This window comes from Garra rufa, chromosome 15, assembly GCF_049309525.1.
Source record: "Garra rufa chromosome 15, GarRuf1.0, whole genome shotgun sequence".
Classification (NCBI taxonomy): Eukaryota; Metazoa; Chordata; class Actinopteri; order Cypriniformes; family Cyprinidae; genus Garra; species Garra rufa.
Window position 1 is genome coordinate 36,378,378 of NC_133375.1, and position 25,022 is coordinate 36,403,399.

The following is a 25,022-nucleotide window of genomic DNA, read 5'->3' on the forward strand; positions in this document are numbered from 1 at the left end:
CCTTCAAAGACGCTTATTTATTCAAAGAGAGACGTAATGAAACACGAAGTTGAAATCATTTTAACTTTAATCGCCACTTTTAAAGGCTCAGCAGACCAGCAGAGCATCGATGTTAAGACAGAGATTTCACTTTCCTTGGACATGACAAGCTAGTTTCACATACATACCTGACTCAGTCTGAAAGACAGACGCAGGTAATCGCACAAGCTCAGTCGATCTCTCTCTCATTCGCTGTCTGTTTAGGCTTGTTAAGTGCATATCTACTGAGCCTCATAATAAACACATTATGTTATCATTACTAACTTATTACTAATTTAATATTCAGCACACAGGCATTAAGTGAGAAGGGCAAATCCTTAGGAAAAAAGAAAACAGGCAAATATCGCGGTTGCTGCGGTTGTTGCATTCCTCTGCGGTTATGCACGTCAATAGCGCGGTATTGCGGTTATCGCGACAGCCCTAGGCTTACCCTCCTTGTGAAAGGTGTCAATGATTGTCTTCTGGATTGGCATGTCACCATATTCTAATTTGTTGAGATGGTGAATTGGTGTTTTTTTTTGTTAAATGTAAGCCAAATCATCACAATTAAAAGAACCAAAGACTTAAAATACTTCAGTCTGTGTGCATTAAATTTATTTAATACACAAGTTTCACAATTTGAGTTGAATTACCGAAATAAATGAACTTTTCCATGACATTTTTTTTACATAATTTATTGAGATGCACCTGTATATCTTTTCAAAAGAAATTATCATTTGTCTGTGTGGTGCATAACAAAATAATAACTATTCTAGCATTAAAAGGTATAATAAATACAGGTAAAATCATAATAAAATAATAATACTACTAGTAGTCAGTCCGGCCCATGGAATTTTCTTTTATAAACCGACCCGGCCTCCCATTAACCCTCTGGGGTCTGAGGGTGTTTTGGGGCCCTGGAGAAGTTTTGACATGCCCTGACATTTGTGACCCTGGACCACAAAACCAGTCTTAAGTCGCTGGGGTATATTTGTAGAAATAGCCAAAAATACATTGTATGGGTCAAAATAATTGATTTTTCTGTTATGTCAAAAATCAGAAGGAAATTAAGTTAAGATCATGTTCCATGAAGATTTTTTGTAAAATTCCTACTGTAATTTTTGATTAGTAATATGCATTGTTAAGAACTTAATTTAGACAACTTTAAAGGTGATTTTCTCAGTATTTAGATTTTTTGCACCCTCAGATTCCAGATTTTCAAATAGATGTATCTCGGCCAAATATTGCCCTATCCTAACAAACCATACATCAATAGAAAGCTTATTCATTGAGCTTTCGTATGATGTATATATCTCAGTTTTGTAAAATTTAACCTTATGACTGGTTTTGTGGTCCAGGGTCACATTTGTGCTTTTTTCAGTATCTTAAAAACATATGAATGGTCTAAATCTGATTACATTGTAATGTAAAAGAAAAGAAAAATTATGTAGCCCTCTCAGAAAAAAAGTTTGGGGACCCCTGCCCTAATACATAAAGACTGCACGTGCTTATCTACATCCTGCAACAAAATAAAGACACTGTGATTATCATTTCAATCTTTTTTGCCTCATTTAAAGCAGGGCTTCTCTTGTGTTTCCCTGCAAACAGAGTGGAGTTGGTAATGTTGCATCTTCCTGTCTTCCCCCCTCCCCATGTTTTCTCCTGTTTTAATTTCATGACTGACTGATTTAACATTTAATGGCAGACTAGATTCCATTAAGGCTGGTGTCGTCTAATTGTAAATATTGTGCTATAAAAGTGTCGGGAGAGCTTACAAAACAAGCGTGTTCATGTACAGACACTTTTGTGCCCATTACAGAATATCCATAGAGGTAAAGAATGTTTGGTGTGTTTTTTTGTGTTAATACTATTCATGGCAGCCCAGTGTGATCTTTAAAGTAGCAGTAAGTCTCTGTATCCACCTGGTTCAAGCCTAACCAGAAGGGTCTTTCAAAATAGCTTAGAAAACAATCCTTTATCTCCTACAATAATTGAGGATAGACCCAGGGAGATGTAAAAACAGGGAGGTGGAGACTCCATAGAAAAATGAAGAAAGGATGCAGAAGGTAGCAGCACTAGATGAGAGCTGACATTAGCAGGATGTAAATGATTCAGAATGCCGACATGCCTCAGTGAACCCAACACTCATCCTCAATAATGCAGTAGAAAGACTGAGCACCCCTCTTGTCTCCTCTCCTCCGTCCTCTCTCCCCTCTCCCCTCCCTCTTACTTTATACTTACCCCAGTGCGGCTCGCTGTAAATTCACGCCAGTGATATAACAAATGAAACAGTGCGACATTTTATCTCAGACAGAGCCTTTTGAGTCAGTACCGGTTTCCGTTGTCGCCAACATGTTGAGGAAATGGCAAGTCAGGAAGCACCTCGGATAAGCCAGATGTATGCCACCTTGGCTGTATTGTTGACCCTTCTCTTGCCAGAACTTTATGTAGTCTGCTTCCCTTCGAAGTGGGGATTGTAGAAGGTGCTTTTTTTGTGTTCCAGATGTTTGGCTTGCAACATTGTGTAAACCAGTCCCGCAAACATGTTCCTTTTAATGCAACCCCAGGATAATTTTGCATTTAAGACAAATCCTGAAAATTGCATCCATTGGGCAAATATCTATCAATGTTTCAGTCAGTAGAGGTTTCTGTTGTCACCAGTTTGTTGAGGAAACGACTCCTTGGTATGCCACCTTGGAGGTATTGTTGACCCTTCACTTGCCAGACATTTCCGCAACATTCTTCCCTTCAAAGTGGGGATTGCATAGAAGATTCTGCAGATTTTAAAAGCCAGAACCCAGAAGCCAGTTTTCCCAACTGTGGAAATGCCTTCTGCGGTGTTTCAGGGCACATGCTCCCAGCAATGCAACTCCAGGATCATCCTGTATTCGTTAAGACAAATGCTGCAAATGTCAACCGTTGAGCAGCAGTAGGCAATTATATATGAATGTTTTCCGGTAGAGCTCTGCATGTGTGTGATGTAAGACAGCTGTAGGATGGTTTATTTGCGCAGCCTCCACTAATCAGTCATTCAGCAACATGCCGCAGTCATGTGTGCACAGCCTTCGCTCCGCCTAAGCGCTGCTGGAAGAAGTCAGCTGGGGTGAGACGCCACTGCAGTCTGGAAACCCTACTTGTACCCTGTTTTAGGCCTCTACCGAAGCGTGAAGTAAGCTAACCTTTCAGTGTACTCCGGCTTCTTCCTGCTGCATCATTTAAGGAAGAAACTATCCTTATCGTGTGCCCTATAGCTCCAGAACCCACTGAGATAATGGGAGTGAATGTGAGTCACAGCAGAATTATTTTTCTTCCCTCTACAAGCAAATTTGGTCCACTTTAGAGCGAATTGCACCACCGGGAGTAGGTGCTAATGGGCTCTGTACTTGCCGAAGTTGCGAGAACAAATATCATCGATATCCACACGAATCCCTCGAAAGAAGACGTCACATCTGTAACTGGGAATAACACATGGCTGCAAACAGGAAGGATACTTGTTGTTGAGATGAAATTGCCTGTTCACCCCCTGGCAGAGGTTTCAGTTAAGTGCCGTGTCTCCAGTGAGAGATGGCTGAGAGGTTGCAACCGCCGTGCAGGATCTGCCAGTTTGACTGATTCAGGACTGCTGACTCTTGCACTGGCCTGAGGAGATTCCCAATGAGGCTTGCTAAGAAGTGGCCAGCGCTTCTGTGGGATTCATATGGTAATTGTATGCTTGCTGTTATCTTGAAACTTGCAATGGTGCTTCGAAGCCTGAAGAGGACATTCTTCAAGGCCAAGCTCTGGCTGGTGTGATATTCCACTGTAACATCACAATGTTGCCTTATCTTTTTCTTCTCACATGCAGTAGGCGATTCTTTGCTTTTAATCCACTATTAAGTGGAGAAGTTATGCAAAGTTCAGCTGAAGAATTGGTTTCCGGCAAATTTATGAGTTAGAATTTGAATTAAATTTGTCCATACCCCACAGGAAGTTGCAATTCTGAGAAATTATTTTGATCGATCGGTCTGTCTATAGGTCGTTTAATCTATAGGTTTGTCTTTCTTTTTTACGTGTCTATCCTTCGTAGGGATGTAGCAATGCACCCTGAGCCGGTTGAAAACTTATGAAAATATATGACAATTCAAGTCTGTTGAGATGCTAAACGAATCATGATACAATTGGGAGTGGGGATTTATATGAATGTATATCTAAGGAAACTGACTGTCTTCAGAAAAGTTTAGATATTTTCTGTTTGTCTTGCCTCTGTATAATACATTTTAAAGCAGTGTTTAAATGCAGTGCTGCTGTGTTTACAGTGGTAACCTAGGAAACATTATATCGCTGCCATTCTATTAAGTGCCACCAAAGTCCTTGAAGGGAAAGTTCACCCAAAAATTACAGTTATGTAATTAATTATTTACTCTCATGTTGTTCCAAACCCGTAAGACTTTTGTTCATCTTCGAAACACAAATTAATATATTTTTGATGAAATCCGAGAGCTTTATGTCCATCCATAGACCGCAAGAGTCCTACCCTGTAGAAGCTACAAAAATACTTTTTGTGTGCAGTGAAAACAAAAATAACTTTATTCAACAATTCTTCTCCTCCGCGTCACCCTAGCACCATTTTGGAGAGGATCACGATGCATGCACATGCATTCTGCTGCTCGTAGACCATGTATGCTCTGAGCCTTGTTTGTATTCATGCGTCATGATACTCTCCACAATGGCGTAACCCGTAAGACCTTTGATCATCTTGAGAACAGAGAATAAAGGAGTAGTTCACTTACAAAACAAAAATTTACAGATAATGTACTCACCCCCTTGTCATCCAAGGTGTTCATGTCTTTATTTCTTCAGTTGTGAAGAAATAGTTTTTTGAGGGAAAACATTTCAGGATTTCTCTTCATATAATGGATATATATGGTGCCCCCAAGTTTAAATGCAGCTTTAAAGGGCTCTAAACAATCCCTGCCAAGGAAGAAGGGTCTTATCTAGCGAAACGATCGGTTAATTTCTATTTAAAAAAGTACAATTTATATACTTTTTAACCACAAATGCTTGTCTTGGTCTAGCTCAGCCTGAACTGTGTGTATTCCTGTTTATAACAGTTAGGGTATGTCAAAAAACTCCCATCTCATTTTCTCCAGCTTTAAAATCCCTTTTACTTTTTTTTTTGTAAAAGGCGTTTGATTTTCTTTACACATTCACTTAAACACTGGGTTAGTACTTCTGCAGCGTTGTAGGATGATTTTGAAGTTGGAGGTGAGCCAAGACGAGCTTTTGTGATTTAAAAAATTATAAAAATATATTTTTTAAAGAAAATAACCAATCGTTTTGCTACATAAGACCCTTCTTCAGTTTAGAACCCTTTGAAGCTGCATTTAAACTGCATTTTGGAAGTTCAGACCTGAAAGCACCGTAGAAGTCCATTATATGGAGAGAAATCCTGAAATTTGTTTCCTCAAAAAACAATTTCTTTATGACTGAAGAAAGAAAGATGTGAACTTCTTGGATGACAAGGGGGTGAATGCATTATTTGTAAATTTTTGTCCTGGAAGTGAACTACTATGCTGAAATCTGAGAGCTTTTGGACCCTGAATAGACAACAATGCAACTACCACATTCAAGACCCAGAAAGGTAGTAAGGACGTCATTAAAATAGTCCATTTGACATTACCTTTCTGGGCTTTTAACATGTCACTTGCGTTGTAGTCTATGCAGGGTCTGAAATAACTCAGGATTACTTCATAATATCTTTCTTTGTGTTCAAATTTGTGTTCAGAAGATGAATTGAGGGTGATGGTGAGTAATTAATGACAGAATTTTCATTTTTGGGTTAACTATCCCTTTAAATTAAAGAAAAAAAATTGTATTGTTGAGTGTGTATCATTATATCCGTAATCCTTCGTCATTCTAGCTATCATTCTGTCAGTCTGTCCATCTATCTATCATCTTTTTCTAAAATGGTCTCAATATTTAAATATTTCTTATCCAATTCTGTTTATTCTGACTATAGTTTTCTTTGAATTTCAGGTAATATTAATTCTACTTTCCTACCTTCAAAAGTGCAATTTTGCCTCTTGATTCCATTCAGTTCTTACTGTTGCACAACCCTGTGAAGTCCCACTTCATTCTCTGCAGGTTGTGACCTCAGCACTGTTCTGACGTAGTCCAGTCGAGCGTGTGATCAGGGATCCCCTGAGTCGTGAGTCAGGAACATCTGCGTACGTTCAGTGTACCTTCCATCCAAGCATCTTCGTTTGCTTCCGTGACTTGGCTTCTTAGGTCCACATGCCCTGCTGGTCCTGCAGCGGGGCTCTGTCTGTGAGAGCGCCTGGCGCCATTCCACACCTTTGAAAGCCATCGGCCCGCCATTTTCCAGCCATTAAGCCAGGGCGTTTTCTTTGTAAATCTCCTTTGTGGATTTATCAAAGTGTCTCCATAGAGTGCTCACCCCAACGCTTCAGCAAATTAGAATTAATGACACTGATCAATATGGAAGAAATACTGGTTACAGACAGATGTGTGTTTTTCCATTTGCAATGTCATTAGCACAAACATTGATGTAGCCATCGAAGGATTCGCTCGTCTTGTTCCCTAAAGAGTCAGATGCATTAACTTCAGTGTGAGTTATTTGCACTAGGAGGGAATTACACCGAAGACATTGCAACATCCCAAGATGAAGCCTGTGATTTCCCTACTGTAGATGTTAATAGAATTCTAATGAAGGAATGCATGGGTTGTAATGGGCTGTTTGGCTTATATGCTAATCAGTGGACACAAGTTTTTTGGGGGAAAAAAAGGTTTAGCATTACAACATGGAACTGCAAACTTTACGCATACTCCTTTGCAATATATTTGCATCAAAGTTTTTCTAGTTTTTTTTTTTCTTTAGTTTAGTAATTTTCAATTTAGTTTAGCTTTTGTTATATGGGGCAGTCGTGGCCCAATGGTTAAGGAATTGGACTTGTAAGCCAAAACTGGGTGACATTTTTGAATTGTCTAGTTTGTTTATTTAGTTTATTTTTTTGCAGTATGTTAAGTTTTTGCACAAATCTGAGTTCTGGGTTATGGAAATGTGCATCTTAAAGTTAATTTCAGTTTCTCCTAGTAATATTAATTTATATTTTAATTTAATAAAAAAAATATTCAAAGATGTTTTCAGTTTGTTTTTTAGTTATATGTTTTCATTAACCATAACTAGGGTCCTATGAAATCTGTTTTATTTTTTCCCAAATTTCTTTTTTTCCATTTTTTTTTAATCGTGAATAACATTTTATTAATCAAAAATCATGTCTAATTAATTGAAATCATTAAACCTTTAATATTTAGCTGCAATTTATTAAAAGTTTAACAAAAAATATATTTTAAAGGTCCATTTTTTTCTCTAATTCAGTTTTTTTTATCACATTCGGTTTTCCATTAATTTTTTGGATTTAATTTTAAGTTCTAATTTTTTTTTTAATAATAACTAGGGCCCTAGTTTTTTTCTTTCAAATTTTTTTTTCTTCATTTTAATTTTTCTGGATTCCCTTTTTTTCTTTTATTTCTTTCATTTTATCGGCAAATTATTTTGAATTAAACAGAGCGATAACAGATATTTTGAACCAATATATATGTCTAGTTTAAAAATGAAAATTATTGTCAAAATTAAGAATAACAGGCTGACAATTTTTTTTTAAATCTTTTAAAATTATTTTATCGGCAAATTATTATGAATCAAGCAGAACGATATCTGATATTTTGAACCAATATGTATGTCTAGTGTAAAAATGAAAATTATTGGCAAATAAAAAATAATTTTCAAAATTAAGAATAACAAAGTCTCTGACAAAAACTTAATAATAATGTTTTTAAGTTATTTTATTTGCAAATTATTACGAATCAAGCAGAATAATAACCGATATTTTGAACCAATATGTATGTCGAGTGTAAAAATGAAAATTATTGTCAAATAAAAATTAAGAATAACAAGTACTCTGACAAAAACCCTTTTTAAAAAAATATATTTTTAATTATTTTATCTGCAAATCAGTTTTGAAAATGACCCGATAACCATAAAAAATGTTTAATATCGGTGCCGATAATTGGCCAGGTCGACCCCTAATTTTAATGGTTTCATTAAGTTTTAATAATCAAAAGCATCTATACTTTAGGTTTCTATTTATATATGATATAACAATCGTTTTTTTTTTTTTTATGTGTTCATGCTACTGCGGCATTCATTCACACAGCGACATGCAGAACATGCAGGATTCATATTTACATATTATTTTGTGGCTTAATAATGATTTAAGTGCATTGAGCTACTTTTGATTTATCTGTACAAAGTTTACCAAATTCCATGATATTCCGCTTTATACATTAAATTCAGTTTTTATATGACTGGATTCAGCGATTACATCCGTGTTTTCTGCATAGCATCGCAGCAATACTATGTCCATTTGAAGTTTTAAAGCTGCAAATATTCAACTGCCACCGTGTTAATTTTACGCTTCTGTGGTAAGCTGACAAGGTTAATTATCTTATAGTCCAGATAAAGAGCAAAGAGTGCGCCTTGCACCTTGTGGTGTTTACTGTCAGGCTTCAGGGGCGAGGCAAATGTCATTCATGGCCTTGAACGCTTAAAGTCATGAATTCAAAGGTTGAACAGGCCTCTGGGGGGTGAAGTTAACATCTCAATTAGCAACGCTGCATCACGTTCTACTTCATTTTCGTGGCTCTGGGCTATGGCATCGACTCGCCGCGACCAGAAAATGCTTGTGTGCGGCACTAATGTCTAACACGTGCGAGGCTCTTCTGTTAGCCACACATATACGCTATTCTTGCGCCAATCTAATAAGGTTAAAGAGGCGTGAGATTGCTAGTGCTTAGCTTGATATACTGTGATGTAACAATGCATTAAGCTCCTCAGCTAACTGTGACGTGGCCTGTCATAAGAACAGGTCACAGTCGCTTGAGCAACTTAATGTTTTAAAAATCCAGGTTAGTGTGCATCACTTGATATGCATAATACTGTACCTGAAATGGATATCATCTGTTCTTTTTCATTACTAAAGTGGCAGCTATAGCTTATTTTTGGTTTACTTTTTCAATTTAGTTTTTTACTCGATTGCTTAGTTTTAGTTTCATTCTGCTCCTGTCCTGCTATTTTTGGCATCATTGCGGTCCGAAACACTTGCAAAATAATTTTTATTTGTTTTATGCAGCATACTGTATCAATTTAAACTTTTTTCATTATGAATTTTTTATAGACTTTATATTTCTTTTAAAATGTAAGATTAAAGTTATTTTTGTACCTACTTAGTATTTGTACTATGTTGAGATATATTTTATTATAAAAGTATATTTGTTTCTTCAGATATTTATAGTTTTAGTTTTAGTATTTGATGTAATTTAATTTGATATCATTTAAATAGCTGAGTTAAATTTCTTTACAATATATTCTGTCCACATTTTTTTTTTAATTTTCATTGTATGTCAGTTTTGGAGTTTTATTTATGCATTCATTCATTCATTCATTCATTTGATTAATTCATTCATTCATTTAATTTTTTATATTTTATTCTAAAAGTATATTTGTTTCTTCATATATTTATAGTTTATTTAGTGTTTTTTCCTTTTTTTTCTTTTATTAAGTTAGTTTGATATCATATATATATATAGCTCCATTACATTTTTTTTTTTACAAATATATTCTATCCCCCAAAAAATTTAATACATTTTTTAATTTTGTTTTTTTAATTTTATGTTAGTTTTGGAGTCATAATTTTTTTCAGTTTGTCTCTTTTTATTTATTTATTTGTTTGTTTATTTATTTATCCATTTTATTTTAAAAGTACATTTACTTCTTTAGATAATTTATTTATACTTTTAGTTTTTTTTTTTTTTACTGTGTTAACTGATATCATATAAATAGCTGCGTTACATTCTGCGTTATATTCTGTCCCTAACCAATTAAGTAATTGTTTTAATTTTCTTTGTATGTTAGTTTTAGACTATATATATTAGTATATTTGTTTCTTCAGATATTTGTAGTTTATTTAGTTTTCAGTGTATATATAATTTTTTTATTTTAGCAAGTTATTGTGATGATATGTAAATAGCTGCATAATAATCACATTTTAAAAAGATATATATTTTATCCCAAAAATAGTTTTCTTTTTTTTTTTGTCAGTTTTGGAGTCATTAAATGTATTTTATTTTTAGTTTGTCCTTTTTTATTTATTTATTTGTTTGTTTATTTATCCATTATTTCATTCCTTTAATCTTTAACATTTTATTCTAAATGTACATTTGTTTTTTTTTAGATAATTTATTTATAATAATTTTAATTTTTTTTTTTTTTTTGTATGTTAGTGTGTTAACTGATATAAGATAAATAGCTGCATTAAATTACTTTACAATATATTCTGTCCTCAACAAATTAAATAAATTTTGCAATTTTTATTTTATGTTAGTTTTGGAATTATAAAATGTATTTCATTTTCAGTTTTTATTCATTCATTCATTCATTCATTCATTCATTCATTCATTCATTTATTCATTCATTCAATATTTTATTCTAAAGTATATTTGTTTCTTCAGATATTTATAGTTTATTTAGTTTTAGTATTTTTATTTTATTTTAGCAAGTCAGTGTAATATCATGTAAATAGTTGAATACATTTTCAGTCTGTCCTTTTTAATGTATTTATTTGATTTAAATTTTTTATTCTAAAAGTACACTAGCTTCTTTAGATAATTTATTTGTAGTAATTAATTGATCTATTTTTTTTTTTCTATTTTTTGTATTTTAGTGTGTTCTAATATCATATAATAATTCTAATATCATATAATAATTCTAATATCATATAGCTGTGTTAAATGACTTTGCAATATATTCTGTCCCCAACAAGTTAAATTAATTTTTTAAGTTTTATTTTATGTTAGTTTTGGAATCATAAAATGTATATTATTGTCAGTTCTTTATTTTTTTATCATTTATGTATTTATTTATTTATTTGTTAAATTTAAGTTTTTATTTCAGGTAGCAAAGATGTTTTCATTTAGTAACACTGCTTGTATCCCACTGTCTTTCTCTTTTTACATAATAAAACATGTGGTTTTTCTTCACACCGAGTTGGAAACTGCATTTAAACAGCCGCAGGAAGTGGCGCATTTCCCATGTGCTCCATCATCAGACCACAGGTGTAAAAGGTTATTTGACAGCACCGTTTAGGGACACGCTGCTGAGCTGACCTTGAATGTCTCCACTCACCCAGATGAAGTGAAAACCGAGAAAGAAGCATCCCGATCGAACTTATTGCTTTTGCCCTTGACACGCAGAGACTGGCCAGCTCGATTCCCTGTCCTCCCTCAGAGGGGAAAAAAACTCCACTAAACTATCTGACAGTTCACCAGGAACCTGACAACATCTCAGTAGGCAACCCAGTATCTTCCGCTCACTCACCTCTATTAATCATCAATTAAACAACATCTTTCATTTTTTAACACCCCACCTTGTTTAGTTACAACCCCACAGCGATGTCCCCTGCTTACGGTCACTTCCGTGGTTGCGTGTTACTGTCATGAACCCTGTCAACAGACCTTGTCAGTGCTGGCTTTAATTTGACTCCATCCTCGCTGCCAGTCTCTCTACTTTAACCTGGGTTTGAATTTCCTGAAATCTAGAAGTCATGAATGTGCAGCGTTGTTTATTAGCCGGCTCTAAGACGTGCATGGCTTTTCGTCAAACCTGCGGATGATTGCACTCGAGGTGCTCGTAAATGTTGTGGCGTGTGAGAGCCGTTCGAAATGCTTTCCTCCAAACGCAAGCACTCTGTATTCACTCAGCAGACACTAATGGCCCCCTGATAGAGATCATCTTTATTCATGGATGTTGAGGCATTACTGGTGTAAACATGGTTAAAAAGCACAAGCCGGAGCGATCGAATGTTTGCCGTCTCTAAAACGGCACCTTTTCCCCCTCTTCTCTTTCTCTCAGATGTGTCCGGGGGAGGTGCGGTGGCCCATGGTGCTCAGGGTGAACGTGGAAGTTTGAGTTCTGTGCTGAGGGACTTGGTCAAACCTGGAGACGAGAACCTGCGGGAGATGAACAAAAAGCTGCAGAACATGCTGGAGGAGCAACTGACAAAGAACATGCACCTACAGAAGGTAAATAGAGGGAAGGCCAGCCATTTGGGGTGGGAAAGGTAAGCTTTTATGAACGAGGTCGCTTTGGGTTGGCTATAAAGCCTTCTTTTGAAAGGCGATTTTAGGCCCACACAGAATCTGTGCCTGTAGACCTTCAAAAAAAGCAAAGTAGTTCTCATAAAAATTTGCTCCTTTCTCACTATTTTAAGTTTTCTTTATCATTGCAAGGCAAGGCAAGTTTATTTATATAGCACATTTCATACACAATGGTAATTCAAAGTGCTGTACATAAGAGGAATAGCATAAAAATCATAGTCATAAAAATTTAAAATAATAATCACACAAACAGAAGAACATTTTAAATGATTTTAAAATTGATTTAAATTAATTAAAACAGTAGCACACTAACAACAATAAAAACAGAAAAATCGATTTTAAAATTAATTTGCACAGTAAAATGATTATACATAAAATAATGCAGTCTGCATTATTTTATTATTTTATTTTTGCAGTTAATTTCTGTTGTAATTCCTATTGTAATTTCCTTTTTTTGTTCTGCAACTAAGCCAGCCTTAACCATTTAACCACACAGCAGCCATTTAAACTTGAGTAAGCTATTATTTTATATTATTTTATTTCCCTGATATATTTTGTTTAAAATTTTCTTATTTAATATTTTTGTTTCATAGAGACAAATTATTAATGACATAATTATTTTATGTTCTATTTATTTTTTTACTAAAATGCATTTTATATTTTCTTATTTTAAATTATGGTTTATAGACTTATAATTCTTTTGAAATTTAAGGTTAAAGATTAATAGAAATATCAAAAAATTAGACTATAATAATATAGTCTCTTATGCTCACCAAGGATACATTTATTTGATTAAGATATACAGTAAAATGCAAATATTATGAAATACTATTACAATTTAAATGAATTGTTTTAATATTTTAAAACAATAATTCCTCTTTTTTTATTTTGTTTTCTTATTTTTTTGTTTAATTATATTTAGTTTCTATTATACATTTTATTTTTTCTCATTTAATATTTTTTATAGATTTTTATATTTATTCTGGTATTTAAGGTCAAAGTTTAAAGTTTATTTCCTTTTATTTTAGTTTTTTATCCTATTTTTTTTCTATTATGTATATTATTTTCTTATTTAATATTTTTGTTTTATAGACTCTTGCAAATATTTAAATATTACAATTTAAATAAATTGTTTTAATATTTTAATATTTAATTCATTTCAATTTGTCTGGTTTTATTTTTATTTTATTTTATTTAAATTATTTTGTTTTATTTTATTTTGTTTCTGTTTTATATTTTATATTTTCTAATTTAATATTTTTGTTTCATAGATTTCTATATTTCTTCTAATATTTAAGGTTGAAGTAAAATAGAAATGTATAAAAATGAGACTACTAATATAGTCTGTTACACTCACATAAGTAATATTGTGAAATATTACAATTTAAATAAATTTCAATATTTTAAAATTGAATTCCTCTCGTTTAATTTTGTTTTATTTTTATTTTATATCTTAATTTATTGTTTTATTTTATTTTATTATTTATTAATATTTTTTTTATTTTATAGGCTTTTATGTTTCTTCTGAAAATTTTATTACAAATAATATTATTACAGTTTATATATATTATTTTTTTAAATATATTTTACAATTAATTTTTTTTTTTTTTTACATAAATTTAATATTTCTTTTAAAAAATTAAGGTTAAACTTTTAAAATACTCTTCATACTTTTTGTATCTACCATTTTAAAAGGCAAACACTGTTTAAGCAAAAGATCAAATTTAAATATTTAAATATACTCCGGTATACACATTTTTAAATTCATTCTGCAGAATTCTATTAATTCTTCAAATCAGTGCAAGTGCAGAAAACAGTACAGATTTGGAAGTGGCTCCTAGCAATAGCCAAGTTTCTTGGCATACCTTTCATTTGGGAAAAATCATTTTAAACTTGCATTTGATGCTTCATGGGGAATAAAGAGCTGAACCATGTTGAGCAATGACTCATTCAGGTGAGTAGAGGTGAAGTGACCATGAGTTTTCCACCTGCTAGAGAAAAAGGTGACTGCAGTCGCTCTGACAGCATGATTGGCAGACTGTGTGATCGTGCGTTTGTGAAGTGTGTGAAGTGTGTGTGTGTGTGTGTGTGTAGGTGGCTTGCTGTCATACGGTCCTGAGACTCCACTGAGAGGTCTTATTCATCAGCAAGCAGAGGGTGGGCGTGTTGTTAATGCTAAAACGCTTCTAGAAGCAGGAATAGAAAGTGCACGTCACGCAGCCTGCAGAGTGATGTGTTTGATGGGATTACAGCATCACACAGATTGACTAATGACAATTAACCTCTCACACCCCTCTTGATATTTCCACAGCCGCACATCGTTAATGGGTGGCTTGTTCCTGTAGTGAAGCCATGTGTTGGATTGAATTATATTAAAACTGTAAATATTATAGTCTTCTATGCTCACCAAGCTGCTAGTTGATTGATAAAATACAGTAAAAAACAATAATATTGTAAAATATTATTACTATTTAAAAGAACTGTTTTCTATTTGAATATATTTTAAAATGTCATTTATTTCTGTGATGAAAAGCTGAATTTTCAGCATCATTTGATGATTTCCTGCTCAATTATTAGTGACCATAGTAGTTATTATTATTCATTATTGCCTATGTATTAATAATGGTTGAATTAATCAAGTCTTTTTTTAACACCAGACTTTTTTTAATTGAAGTGTATCATGGTTTCCACAAAACGTTTTTCAACATTTATAATTAGAAATATTCCTTGAGTAACAAATCAGCATATGATTTCTTGAAGGATCATGTGACACAGAAGTACAGAAATAGAAATATTCAGAAATAAGACTATAATAATATAATCTCTTATGGTCACCAAGGCTGCATTTATTTGATAAAAATACAGTAAAACGGTAATAGTGGGAAATATTAGTACAATTAGTACTAATTAGTAAATTCATTGTTTCAATATTTTAAAATTTAATTCTTTTTTTATTTAATTTTGTTTCTTTTTATATGTTTTATATTTTCTAATGTAATATTTTTTTATTTTATAGACTTTTATATTCCTTTTGAAATGTAAGATTAAACTTTAATAGAAATATATAAAAATTAATCAATAATAATATATAATAATCTATAATAATATAATCTCTTATGCTCACCAAGGCTGCATTTATTAAAATGGTAATATTGTGAAATATTCTAACAATTTATATTAATTGTTACAATATTTTAAAATTGTATATTTTTATTTTATAGACTGAAATTTGAGTTCAGTTCAATTTAAATAGTTTCAATATTCAATTGAATTATTTTATTTTATATTTATTAATTTAATATTTGTATTTTATAGACTTTTAAATTCCTTCTGAAATGTTAAGATTAAGGTTTAATAGAAATATATAAAAGCCATGTCTTGGTTTGAATTACATTAAAAACTGTAAATATGTGGTGTAATATTATAGTCTTCTATGCTCACCAAGCTGCATTTATTTGTTTTCAAAATACAGTAAACACAGTTTGCAAAAGTTTGTAATATTATAATCTAGAAGAACTGTTGTCTATTTGAATATAATTTAAAATGTAATTTATACATGTGATGCAAAGCTGACTTTTCAGCATCATTACTCTAGTCTTCAGTGTAAAATGATTCTTCAGAAATAATTTTAATATGATGATTTGCTGCTTTATTATTATTACCCATAGTATTATTATTTAGTAGTGCCAAATTATTAATTATAGTGATTCTTATTATCAATGTGGAAACATTTTGCTGCTTAATATTTTAGTGGAAACTAATAATTTTTTTCTGGATTTTTGATGTATAGAAAGTTCAAAAGAACAGCATTTATTTAAATCACAAATTCTAAAAAAGTATAAATATTTTTACGGCCTCTTTTGACCAATTCAATGCATGCTTGATGAATAAAAGTATCAATTAATCATTATTATTATTTTAATCATATACCATTTTTTTTTAATAAAAGTGCATCATGGTTTCCACAAAATATTAAGCAGCAGAAACCCAAAACTGTTTTCAATATTTATAAAAAGAAATGTTCCTTGAGCAACAAATCAGCATATGATTTCTTAGAATCACGCGATACTGAAGACTGAAGTAATGATGCTGAAAACACATCGCAATGTGCTTATATTTGGCTAAAAACTAAATCTAAAAATGTCTTAATTTTCACATAACTATGTAGTAACATCTATTTTTGTATAATCTAGTTATTTAAATAAATAACAAATAAAAGATACTTAATTTCAATCCTCTCTGTTTATATGGAACTGGATGGATGCAAACCAAAAGACTATTCATATCAAATGAGTAACTTTGGAATCAGTGCAAAAACAGCGGCTTCACGTTATATAAGTCTTGAGTAAAAAACAAAAGACTTGCAACAGTAATGCATTATACATTTGATTGGATGAACCACGTTTGGAGACGTTATATGCACACCTGCCACTTCACATTCGTTACATTCTTTATTAATGCACTGATGTGTGATGCACGGTGCTCTGTTTTGTGAATGCGAATAAAATCCTTACTGAGGGGGCATTGAGCCGATGTGAGGCCCGGAGACAGTCTGGATGTTGGCGGAGTGCATCTTGTGTGTGTTTTGGTGCCCAGGGGGAGTTGTAGGTTACAAAAACACCCTGCCGTAACCTTGGCAGAGACAAACGATGCAAACTAAGACCAAGATGGGGTGACGATCCCTCTGCAGAGCCTGGCCATAACTAAGAACAGAAACTTTCCTGCAACACAAACTTTGCTTAATGGATTCACAGAGAAGGATCAAGTCTGGTCAACTTTAACACTGGTTTAACGTGTATAAATACAGTCAAGCCCAAAATTATTCATACCCCTAGCAAATTCTGACTTGAAAGTTACTTTTATTCAACCAGCAAGTTTTTTTTTATTTTTTTATTGGAAATGACACTGGCTTCTCTCAAAAGATAATAAGCCAATGTACAAGAGGCATCATTGTGGAAAAAAATATTACTTATCTTTTATTTACATTTGAACAAAAAGTGGCATGTCCAAAATGATTCATACCCTTCTCAATAATCGATAGAAAAGCCTTTATTGGCTATTACAGCAATCAGATGCTTCCTGTAATTGCTGACCAGCTTTTTGCATGTCTCTACTGGTATTTTTGCCCATTCATCTTTAGCGATGAGCTCCAACTCTTTCAGGTTGGAGGGTCTCCTTGCCATCACCCTGATCTTTAGCTCCCTAAACAGATTCTTTATTTAATTTAAGTCGGGACTCTGGCTGGGCCACTGCAAAACGTTAATGTTTTTGTCTGCTAACCATTTCTTCACCACTTTTGCTGTGTGTTTTGGGTCGTTGTCGTGCTGAAAAGTCCACTGGTGCCCAAGGCCAAGTTTCTCTGCAGACTGCCTGAAGTTGTTGTTGAAAATTTTGATGTATTGCTCATTATTCATGGTGCTGTTTACTATGATTAGGTTCCCTGGTCCACCGGCTGAATAACACCCCCAAAACATTAGGTTCCCACCACCATGTTTGACAGTGGGGATGGTGTTCTTTGGGTTGAAGGCTTCTTCTTTTTTATGCCAAATGAAGGATACATCATTGTGGCCAAACAATTAAATTTTTGTTTCATCTGACCATAAAACAGAAGACCAGAAGTCATCTTCTTTGTCCAGATGAGCATTTGCAAAGGCCAAGCTGGCTTTTGTGTGCTTTATCTGGAGCAGTGGTGTCCTCCTAGGTCTGTGTCCGTGGAACTGCCTTGGTCTGCCTTGAGATGTTGCCACCAGCAGAGCCCAGATTCATCAGGATGGCCTTGGTGGTGATCCTTAGATTCATTTTTACCTCTCTCACTATCCTCCTGGCCAGCACAGGTGTCACTTTTGGCTTCCGACCACGTCCTCTGAGATTTTTCACATTGTGGAAAGTTTTGTATTTTTTAATAATACTTTGCACTGTAGCCACTGGAACTTCAAAACATTTAGATATGGCCTTATAGCCCTTTCCTCCTTTGTCTTAGCTATGACTGTCCACAAACCAACAGCAGAGAGCTTCTGTTTTTCACCTGTTGAGTTGATTAAAACAGCTGTTCCCAATGAATCAGGGTAATTAGGATGCTTTAGAACAGCTTGGACTATTTGGAATGGTACAGAACTTTGGATTTTCCCATAGACTGTGACAGTTTGCAAAGGGTATGAATAATTTTGGACATGCCACTTTTTGTTCAAATGTAATTAAAAGCTGAGAAATATTTGTTTCCACAATAATGCCTCTTGTACATCGTCTTATTATCTTTTGGGAGAAGCCTGCGTCATTTCTGGTCCAAAAAAACTTGCTGGTTGAATGAAAGTAACTTGAAGTCAGAATTTGCCAGGAGTATGAATAATTTTGCTTGACTGTAGATAGTTCCAACTTTAAAATGTGTAATATGCACACACCTTTAAACACTCAAGACTCAGCTGTAGTTGAAAGAGGAATTGTTTTATTTGATTATTATCATTGCTAAATGTAGTTATTTTGTAGTGGTGCTTCATAGCTAAAAGCTTTAGCAATATATATCATGATTATAATTTAATTTTTAGTCATCGTGCTTTGGATTGCATGCACTTAAACGTGTTGAATGCTGCAGCTTGTGTTGTTATGGATGGTGTTCGATACAGAAACGTGGTGGAAAACGTTCCTGCAGGCTGTTGAAGCATAGACGCCCATGATGCATCTAGCTCGTTAACAACCGATTAGGCGTTTGTTTTTCTTGCAAAATCTGGAGCTGCTTAAAAGCCAATGAGTTGATCTGCAGCAGTTCAAGACGTGCTCTCTTTATGTCCGTCTGTTTCTCATGGTGGTCATCATGCCATCAAAGCCCTTGTAAAGTGCTTTTGAAGTTAATATGACACTGATGCCACTTTACAAGTCAAGATACATACATTATATTGCCATAAGTATTGGAGCACCCCATTCTAATGAACAGATTTGACTACTGTAGTAATTTCCATGGGTATAAATCCTAATGTTTAAGCTTATTCTAGGGGATTGTGTTCTTTCTAATTTGATAAAAACAGTTTTGACAGGACCCTTTTCTATTCTAACATGACAATGCCTCTGTGTATAAGGCAAGGTTAAAAAGAAAGAATTGATTTAGTCAGTGTGGACTTGATTGGTCCTAATTCCAGCTGAACACCTCTGGAGTCCCTGTTAAAAAAACAGCATATGCTGGTTAGGTAGGTTTTGATGCTGGTTTGTGCTGGTCCTTAGCTGGTTGTGTTGCTGGTCAATAGCATAAACCAGCTAAGGACCAGCATAAACCCGCAAAAGACCAGCTTAAACCAGCATCAAAACCTACCTAACCAGCATATGCTGTTTTTTTTCAACAGGGGTGACTTAAAATGCAGACTTTGAGTCAAAAAATCATTACCAAAAACCAATGACTTGTAACAATGGGTACAGTCATTTTTGACACTTTCAGAACAGTTGCAACAGAGATGGAAATACAATTTTTAAATGCATGAATTGTTTCCATCTTTGTTGCCACAGTTTTGGAAGTGTCTTTTTCTGTTCTAAAGAAGGGGTGTGCCAATACGTTTGTCCATATAGTGTATGTACAAGTCATTTGTGTTTGGTAATGAGTTTTTGGCCAAGGTCTGCATTTAAAGTCACACCAGAGGTGTTTAGCTGATATTAGGACTTTGCTTTCTGCAGACCAGTCAAGTTCTTCCACACTGACTGAATCAATCATTTCTTTTTGAACGTTGCCTTATACACAAAGGCATTGTCATGTTAGAATTGAAGAGGGTCCTGTCAAAACTGTTGCTGTAAAATAAAAAGCACACAATCCCCTAGAATATCATTATATACTTAAACATTAGGATTTGTACTTACTAAATTTGTCAAACCTGTTCATTAGAAGGGGGTGTCCCAATACTTTTGGCAATATAGTGTATGTCTTCTAGGTCCAGTTGCATAACCATAGCCACTATGTTAAAACTGTGTCTTAAAAACTAGTTTGACCAACTAGCAGTTATCAGTCATACTTTTCAGATTCAAATTGGGCCAGTCTGCTTTTCCAACTTTAAAAAGTTATGAGCAGAATTGATTTTGAGGAAAACAAATTAATTACTAACTTTTAGACACAAGTCTAAGCAGTTTATGCAACTAGAGTATGCAATGTCGTAGATATGTCATCAGTTAAGTCATGAAGTTACAAAAGAGGCGATTAAAGCTGCCTTAACTGTGCATGTAAGTATTTATTTTTTATGAGTCACATTTAAAGCAGTGTCAGATCTGCATCAAGTACAGCAGCGACAGCTCTTCAAGCAGCAGCCAAAATATCCTACTAACCAGTTGCTGTGATGACTGTTAATCTAAGAACAAAATTAAAAAGAGTAATAATAATAATAACTTCTGCAGTTTTAAGCTTTATCTTCAGTTAATTTAGATTGTAGTGTTTGATACCTTTATTCAATTAGGCTATATTTTCTTTCTGAAGGGTGCAGGTAGCTTTATGACATGTATTATAATGGGTTTATGTGAAGATTGTTTCACTTAAATTAGAAGTTCATTTTTAAAGTCTAATAAATGTTAAATTGATAGCTCTCAGTTATACTGTAATGTTGAATGGCTATAGTCATGATTAAATATTAGGAAAAAAACTGTAGTTTTGTTTATTCTTAGTTCATGTTAACTAATCTAGTTAACTAATGTTAAGTAATGAACCTTATTGTAAAGTGTTACTATATTTTTACTGAAATATTTTAGTTTATTTTGGGGCGGAATCTTGGCTCACTTTTGCTCAAACCATCAATGGGGCAGCCGTAACTACAGACCAAAATGGCCACCATCTACTGTTGTGGACTTTCGACGTCCTTCTCTAATCCGGCAAGCAACCGCCTCATGAATATTTACTGGCAGTTGGGGCCGTCAGCCCAGAAACAAACAGCCCACTTAATATTTGATGGCTTTTTTGCTTTAGAGTGAGCACACGGTGCATGCAACGCTGCCTCTGCTGTTGTGTGTGCAAGTGTGTGTTTGTTTGTGAGCGAATGAGAGCATAATACCATGTGAGATTGCAGCTGAACTCGGGCCTGACTGCCTAATGGGTCCTTCGTACCTTTCTCCACACATTCAGGGTTGCTTTCAAACTAATGTGTAAAGCTTAAGAGGACGGCAGAATTGTATAAACATCTACAGTATGCAACAACCACAAATGTTCAATAGTATAATCATTTAAATTCTTGGTTTGTCTTGCAGGATCTTGAAGTTTTGTCTCAGGAGATTGTGCGAATGAGTAAAGACGGCACCCCTGCGGAAAACTCCAAAGCCACGGGATAAAACCGGACGACGTCCGTCCACCCAATGATTCAGTACCCTTCTCTTTCTCTTTCTCTCATATCTTCACGGCTACCAGGAGGGAACTACATCCATCTCGTACAAAGACCTCCAGCGATCTCAGATGTACCAGGAGCACAGAAGGTCGAAACAGATCAAGTCCATCTGTGATTTACATACTACTGAATGTAACGTAACACTTTATATGTTTGTTTGTTTGTGACGGGAAAGTAGGGTCCGTCGAGCAAACCTTGGCTGCTTGACATCCGTGAGATGCGTGCTTGGGACAGTGGCTTGGCAGCGTGGTCCAAACAGGACCGTTTTACCTACCACTAATTCCCCTGTTCAGGAAAGCGTGTGTCTAACGTGGGCGTCCTCAAACTGCTATCACTGTTGTATTGCCTGTTTTGTATATTTGATTCGCTAAAGACACTTATTGTGTGGCGTAGAATGGGGTGTATTTATTCGTGCCAGAGAATCCAAATATCCTATCTACATCTCTACAGTATGCTGCTCGTATTTGAAAGAAAATAACTAACATTTCAAGATCTGCAGTTCATTATATCAAAAATTCAGGACGTTTTTCCGGGAAGAGTGTGCGTTTAATTGCTCTCTGATAATTATCGGAGCATTTTTGTGGGGCTCTCGAAATGTTCCCGTGAAGGAAAGCGGCTCCCTGGACTCCCCTCGTTAAGCAGCAATCTCTCCGCAGCTTAACGACTCAATTTGACACCTCTCTGTCTGTCTCAGAACTGACGGCGCTGTTGGGGAATGGACCAATTTCTCACAGCATGCACTTGACTCCCATGAGAGGCTAGCCGCTTGTTTTAGTGTCTAACACCAGTTTGTTTCGCACGCGTCGACGCCCTGTCGTTTTTGTGAATGATTCCGCTTTTATGCATTCAGCTTCTGTGAACTTTTTTAATTCTGATGCACACGGAAATATTTTATTTGGAGAGCGTAAAGTTAATTTAATCGTCGGGTCATGTGACTCACTTCATGTTTTTTCTGTGTAATTGCTTGCACTGATGTCAAGCATCATCTATCGTGTCTTGAGTTGTCAACAAACTACAGCTCTTAGAAAGAAAAGAAGCTATATTTCTTTTAACGCAAATGAAAACAGGCGGAGAATTAGTCTTATTTCCATTCACGTCAAATTAAATATTGCATATACAGTTGAAGTCAAAAGTTTACATACACCTTGCAGAATCTGCAAACTGTTAATTGTTTTACCAAAATAAGAGGGAACATGCAAAATGCATTTTTGTTTAGTGATAGTTGTTCATGAGTCCCTTGTATGTCCTGAACTGTTAAACTGCCTGCTGTTCTTCAGAAAAATCCTTCAGGTCCCACAAATGTTTTGATTTTTTAGCATTTTTGTGTATTTGAGCCCTTTCCAACAATGACTGTATGATTTTAAGATCCATTTTTTACACTGAGGACAACTGAGAGACTACTATTACAGAAGGTTCAAACACTCAATGATGCTTCAGAAGGAAACACAGAGCTTTAAGAGCTGGGGCATGAAAACGTTTTGAAATTGAAGATCAAGGTAACTTTTGTCCTCTGGGAAACATGCATTTTCTGAAGGACAGTACTAAATGACAAAAAAAAAAGATATTTAGGCAAAACAAGAAAAATGTACACATCTTCATTCTGTTCTAAAGTTTTCATCCCCAGCTCTTAACGCATTGTGTTTTCTTTCTGAAGCATCAGTGAGCATTTAAACCTTCTGTAATAGTTGCATTTGAGTCCCTCAGTCTGTCCCTGAAAAAATGCATCTCAAAAACATACATTTATTGTTGGAAAGGGTTCAAATACACAAAAATGCTGAAAAACCACCTGAATGACTTTTCTGAAGAATAGTGGGCAGTTTAACTGTTTAGGACAAACAAGGGACTCATGAGCAACTATCACTAAACAAACAAACAAAAAAGCAGCTGTGGATCATTCAGGTCAGTACTAAATAAAAAAATAACATGCGATTTGTATGATCCCTTTTATTTTGGTAAAACAATTAACATTTTTGCAGATTATGCAAGGTGTATGTAAACTTTTGACTTCAACTCTCCTCCATTTGTCACTTTAGAGGCAATGAATATTGACCAGTCTGTTTAGTTCCTTATGATTGCGCAACAAAATATAGTAGTTTGAATGTTTTAGGCCACCTTATTCGTCAACGGTTCTGTATTAATTTAGAGGCATATTGGCAAAATGAAGTTTTATGATTTGTGAAATGTGAACGATTACCATACTATTTCAGATCTTTGCAATACTTTAAGCTTTATTACGACAACGGTTCGTTTCTATTTCCATGAGCGTGGCGTTCGTGCATGGTGCGTTTAATGGCTGTCAAATCCCTTTCTCTGGCTTCTTAAGGAAATCCTGACTGAATGCTTTTCCATATTCCTTTCGTTTCTTCCATACGGACGTAAGAACACGATCTTTCATTTCCACAATTGAGGAAACTGACATATCGATTCACTTGGACGATTTCACTCAAAAGGATGAAGGATGCTTACCTTTGAAGCTCAGAGTTGTTTCTTTTTTTGCCTTTTACTTTCCCTATCTATTATCTGCCAAACGAGCTCTTCTTTAATTAAGATCATCTTTTAATCATCACTAACTACATGTAAGCAGATTCTATTATTAATGTCTGATCTCCCACTACATCTCTGTGGCTAATATTTATTTATGTGCATTTCATTGTCATGTTCAGACTTCCATAACTTGCAGTGATAATAAAGAATGGCTGGAAAAACAATGTCTGGGTGTCACACTTTCTATGATTGGTTTACAGTGTACATTTTATGCTTTTGACAGATGCTTTTTATTGTATGCTACTTTTTTTTATCAGCGCAGGTGTTCCCTGGGAATCAAAACAATGACCTTGATGTTGCTGTGACATGCCGTACCAGTTGAGCTAGAGGAACCACAAATTGTACATCGCAAAGGTTTTTCTTTCTTGAAATGCAGTGGTTTTGTTTAAAGGAAGTGTTACATTTGATTGATACATTCTTAAAAGTAAAGGTTCCAAAAATGAGTTTTCGTAGTGATGCCATAGAAGAACATTTCACTGAGAAATTCTTAAAATAATCAGTTTTTTTTAACTATAAATTTTGGTACTTCATAGAACCGTCAATGCCAGTTAAGAACCTTTATTTTTAAGAGTGTATTTAAAGGGATAATTCACTGAATGTTGTTCCAATTGTCATGTTTTTCCAAACCTGTATGACTTATTTTCTTCTGTGGAACACAGACAAAGATTACATACACTTTGCAGAATCTGCAAAATGTTCATTCCAGTCCACATGAGAAAATAATAGTTGAATTTATAGAAATGACCCTGTTCAAAAGTTTACACACACACTTGATTCTTAATACTGTGTTGTTACCTAAATTATCCACAGCTGTTTATTTATTTATTTTTTTGTCCCTTGTTTGTCCTGAACAGTTAAACTGCCTGCTGTTTTTCAGAAAAGTCATTTAGGTCCAACAAACCCTTTGGT

At 34.3% G+C, this 25,022-nt stretch overlaps 1 protein-coding gene and 1 long non-coding RNA gene across 2 annotated transcripts in view; one reads left to right on the forward strand and one right to left on the reverse strand.

The window, feature by feature from the left end:
* The window catches only part of LOC141287740 (GRIP1-associated protein 1-like), a 25,211-nt gene extending 18,836 nt beyond the window's left edge, over positions 1-6,375 (reverse strand). Inside the window, exon 1 of the mRNA XM_073819874.1 lies at positions 6,240-6,375. Coding sequence (XP_073675975.1) covers positions 6,240-6,375 — 136 coding nt within the window. The remainder of the gene's footprint in view (positions 1-6,239) is intronic.
* Positions 6,376-11,993: 5,618 nt separating this feature from the next.
* On the forward strand, positions 11,994-24,277 carry LOC141287212 (uncharacterized). The gene is made up of 2 exons (XR_012339421.1): positions 11,994-12,156; positions 21,436-24,277. It is a non-coding gene; the product is annotated as an uncharacterized lncRNA (long non-coding RNA).
* The last annotated feature ends 745 nt before the right edge of the window (positions 24,278-25,022 follow it).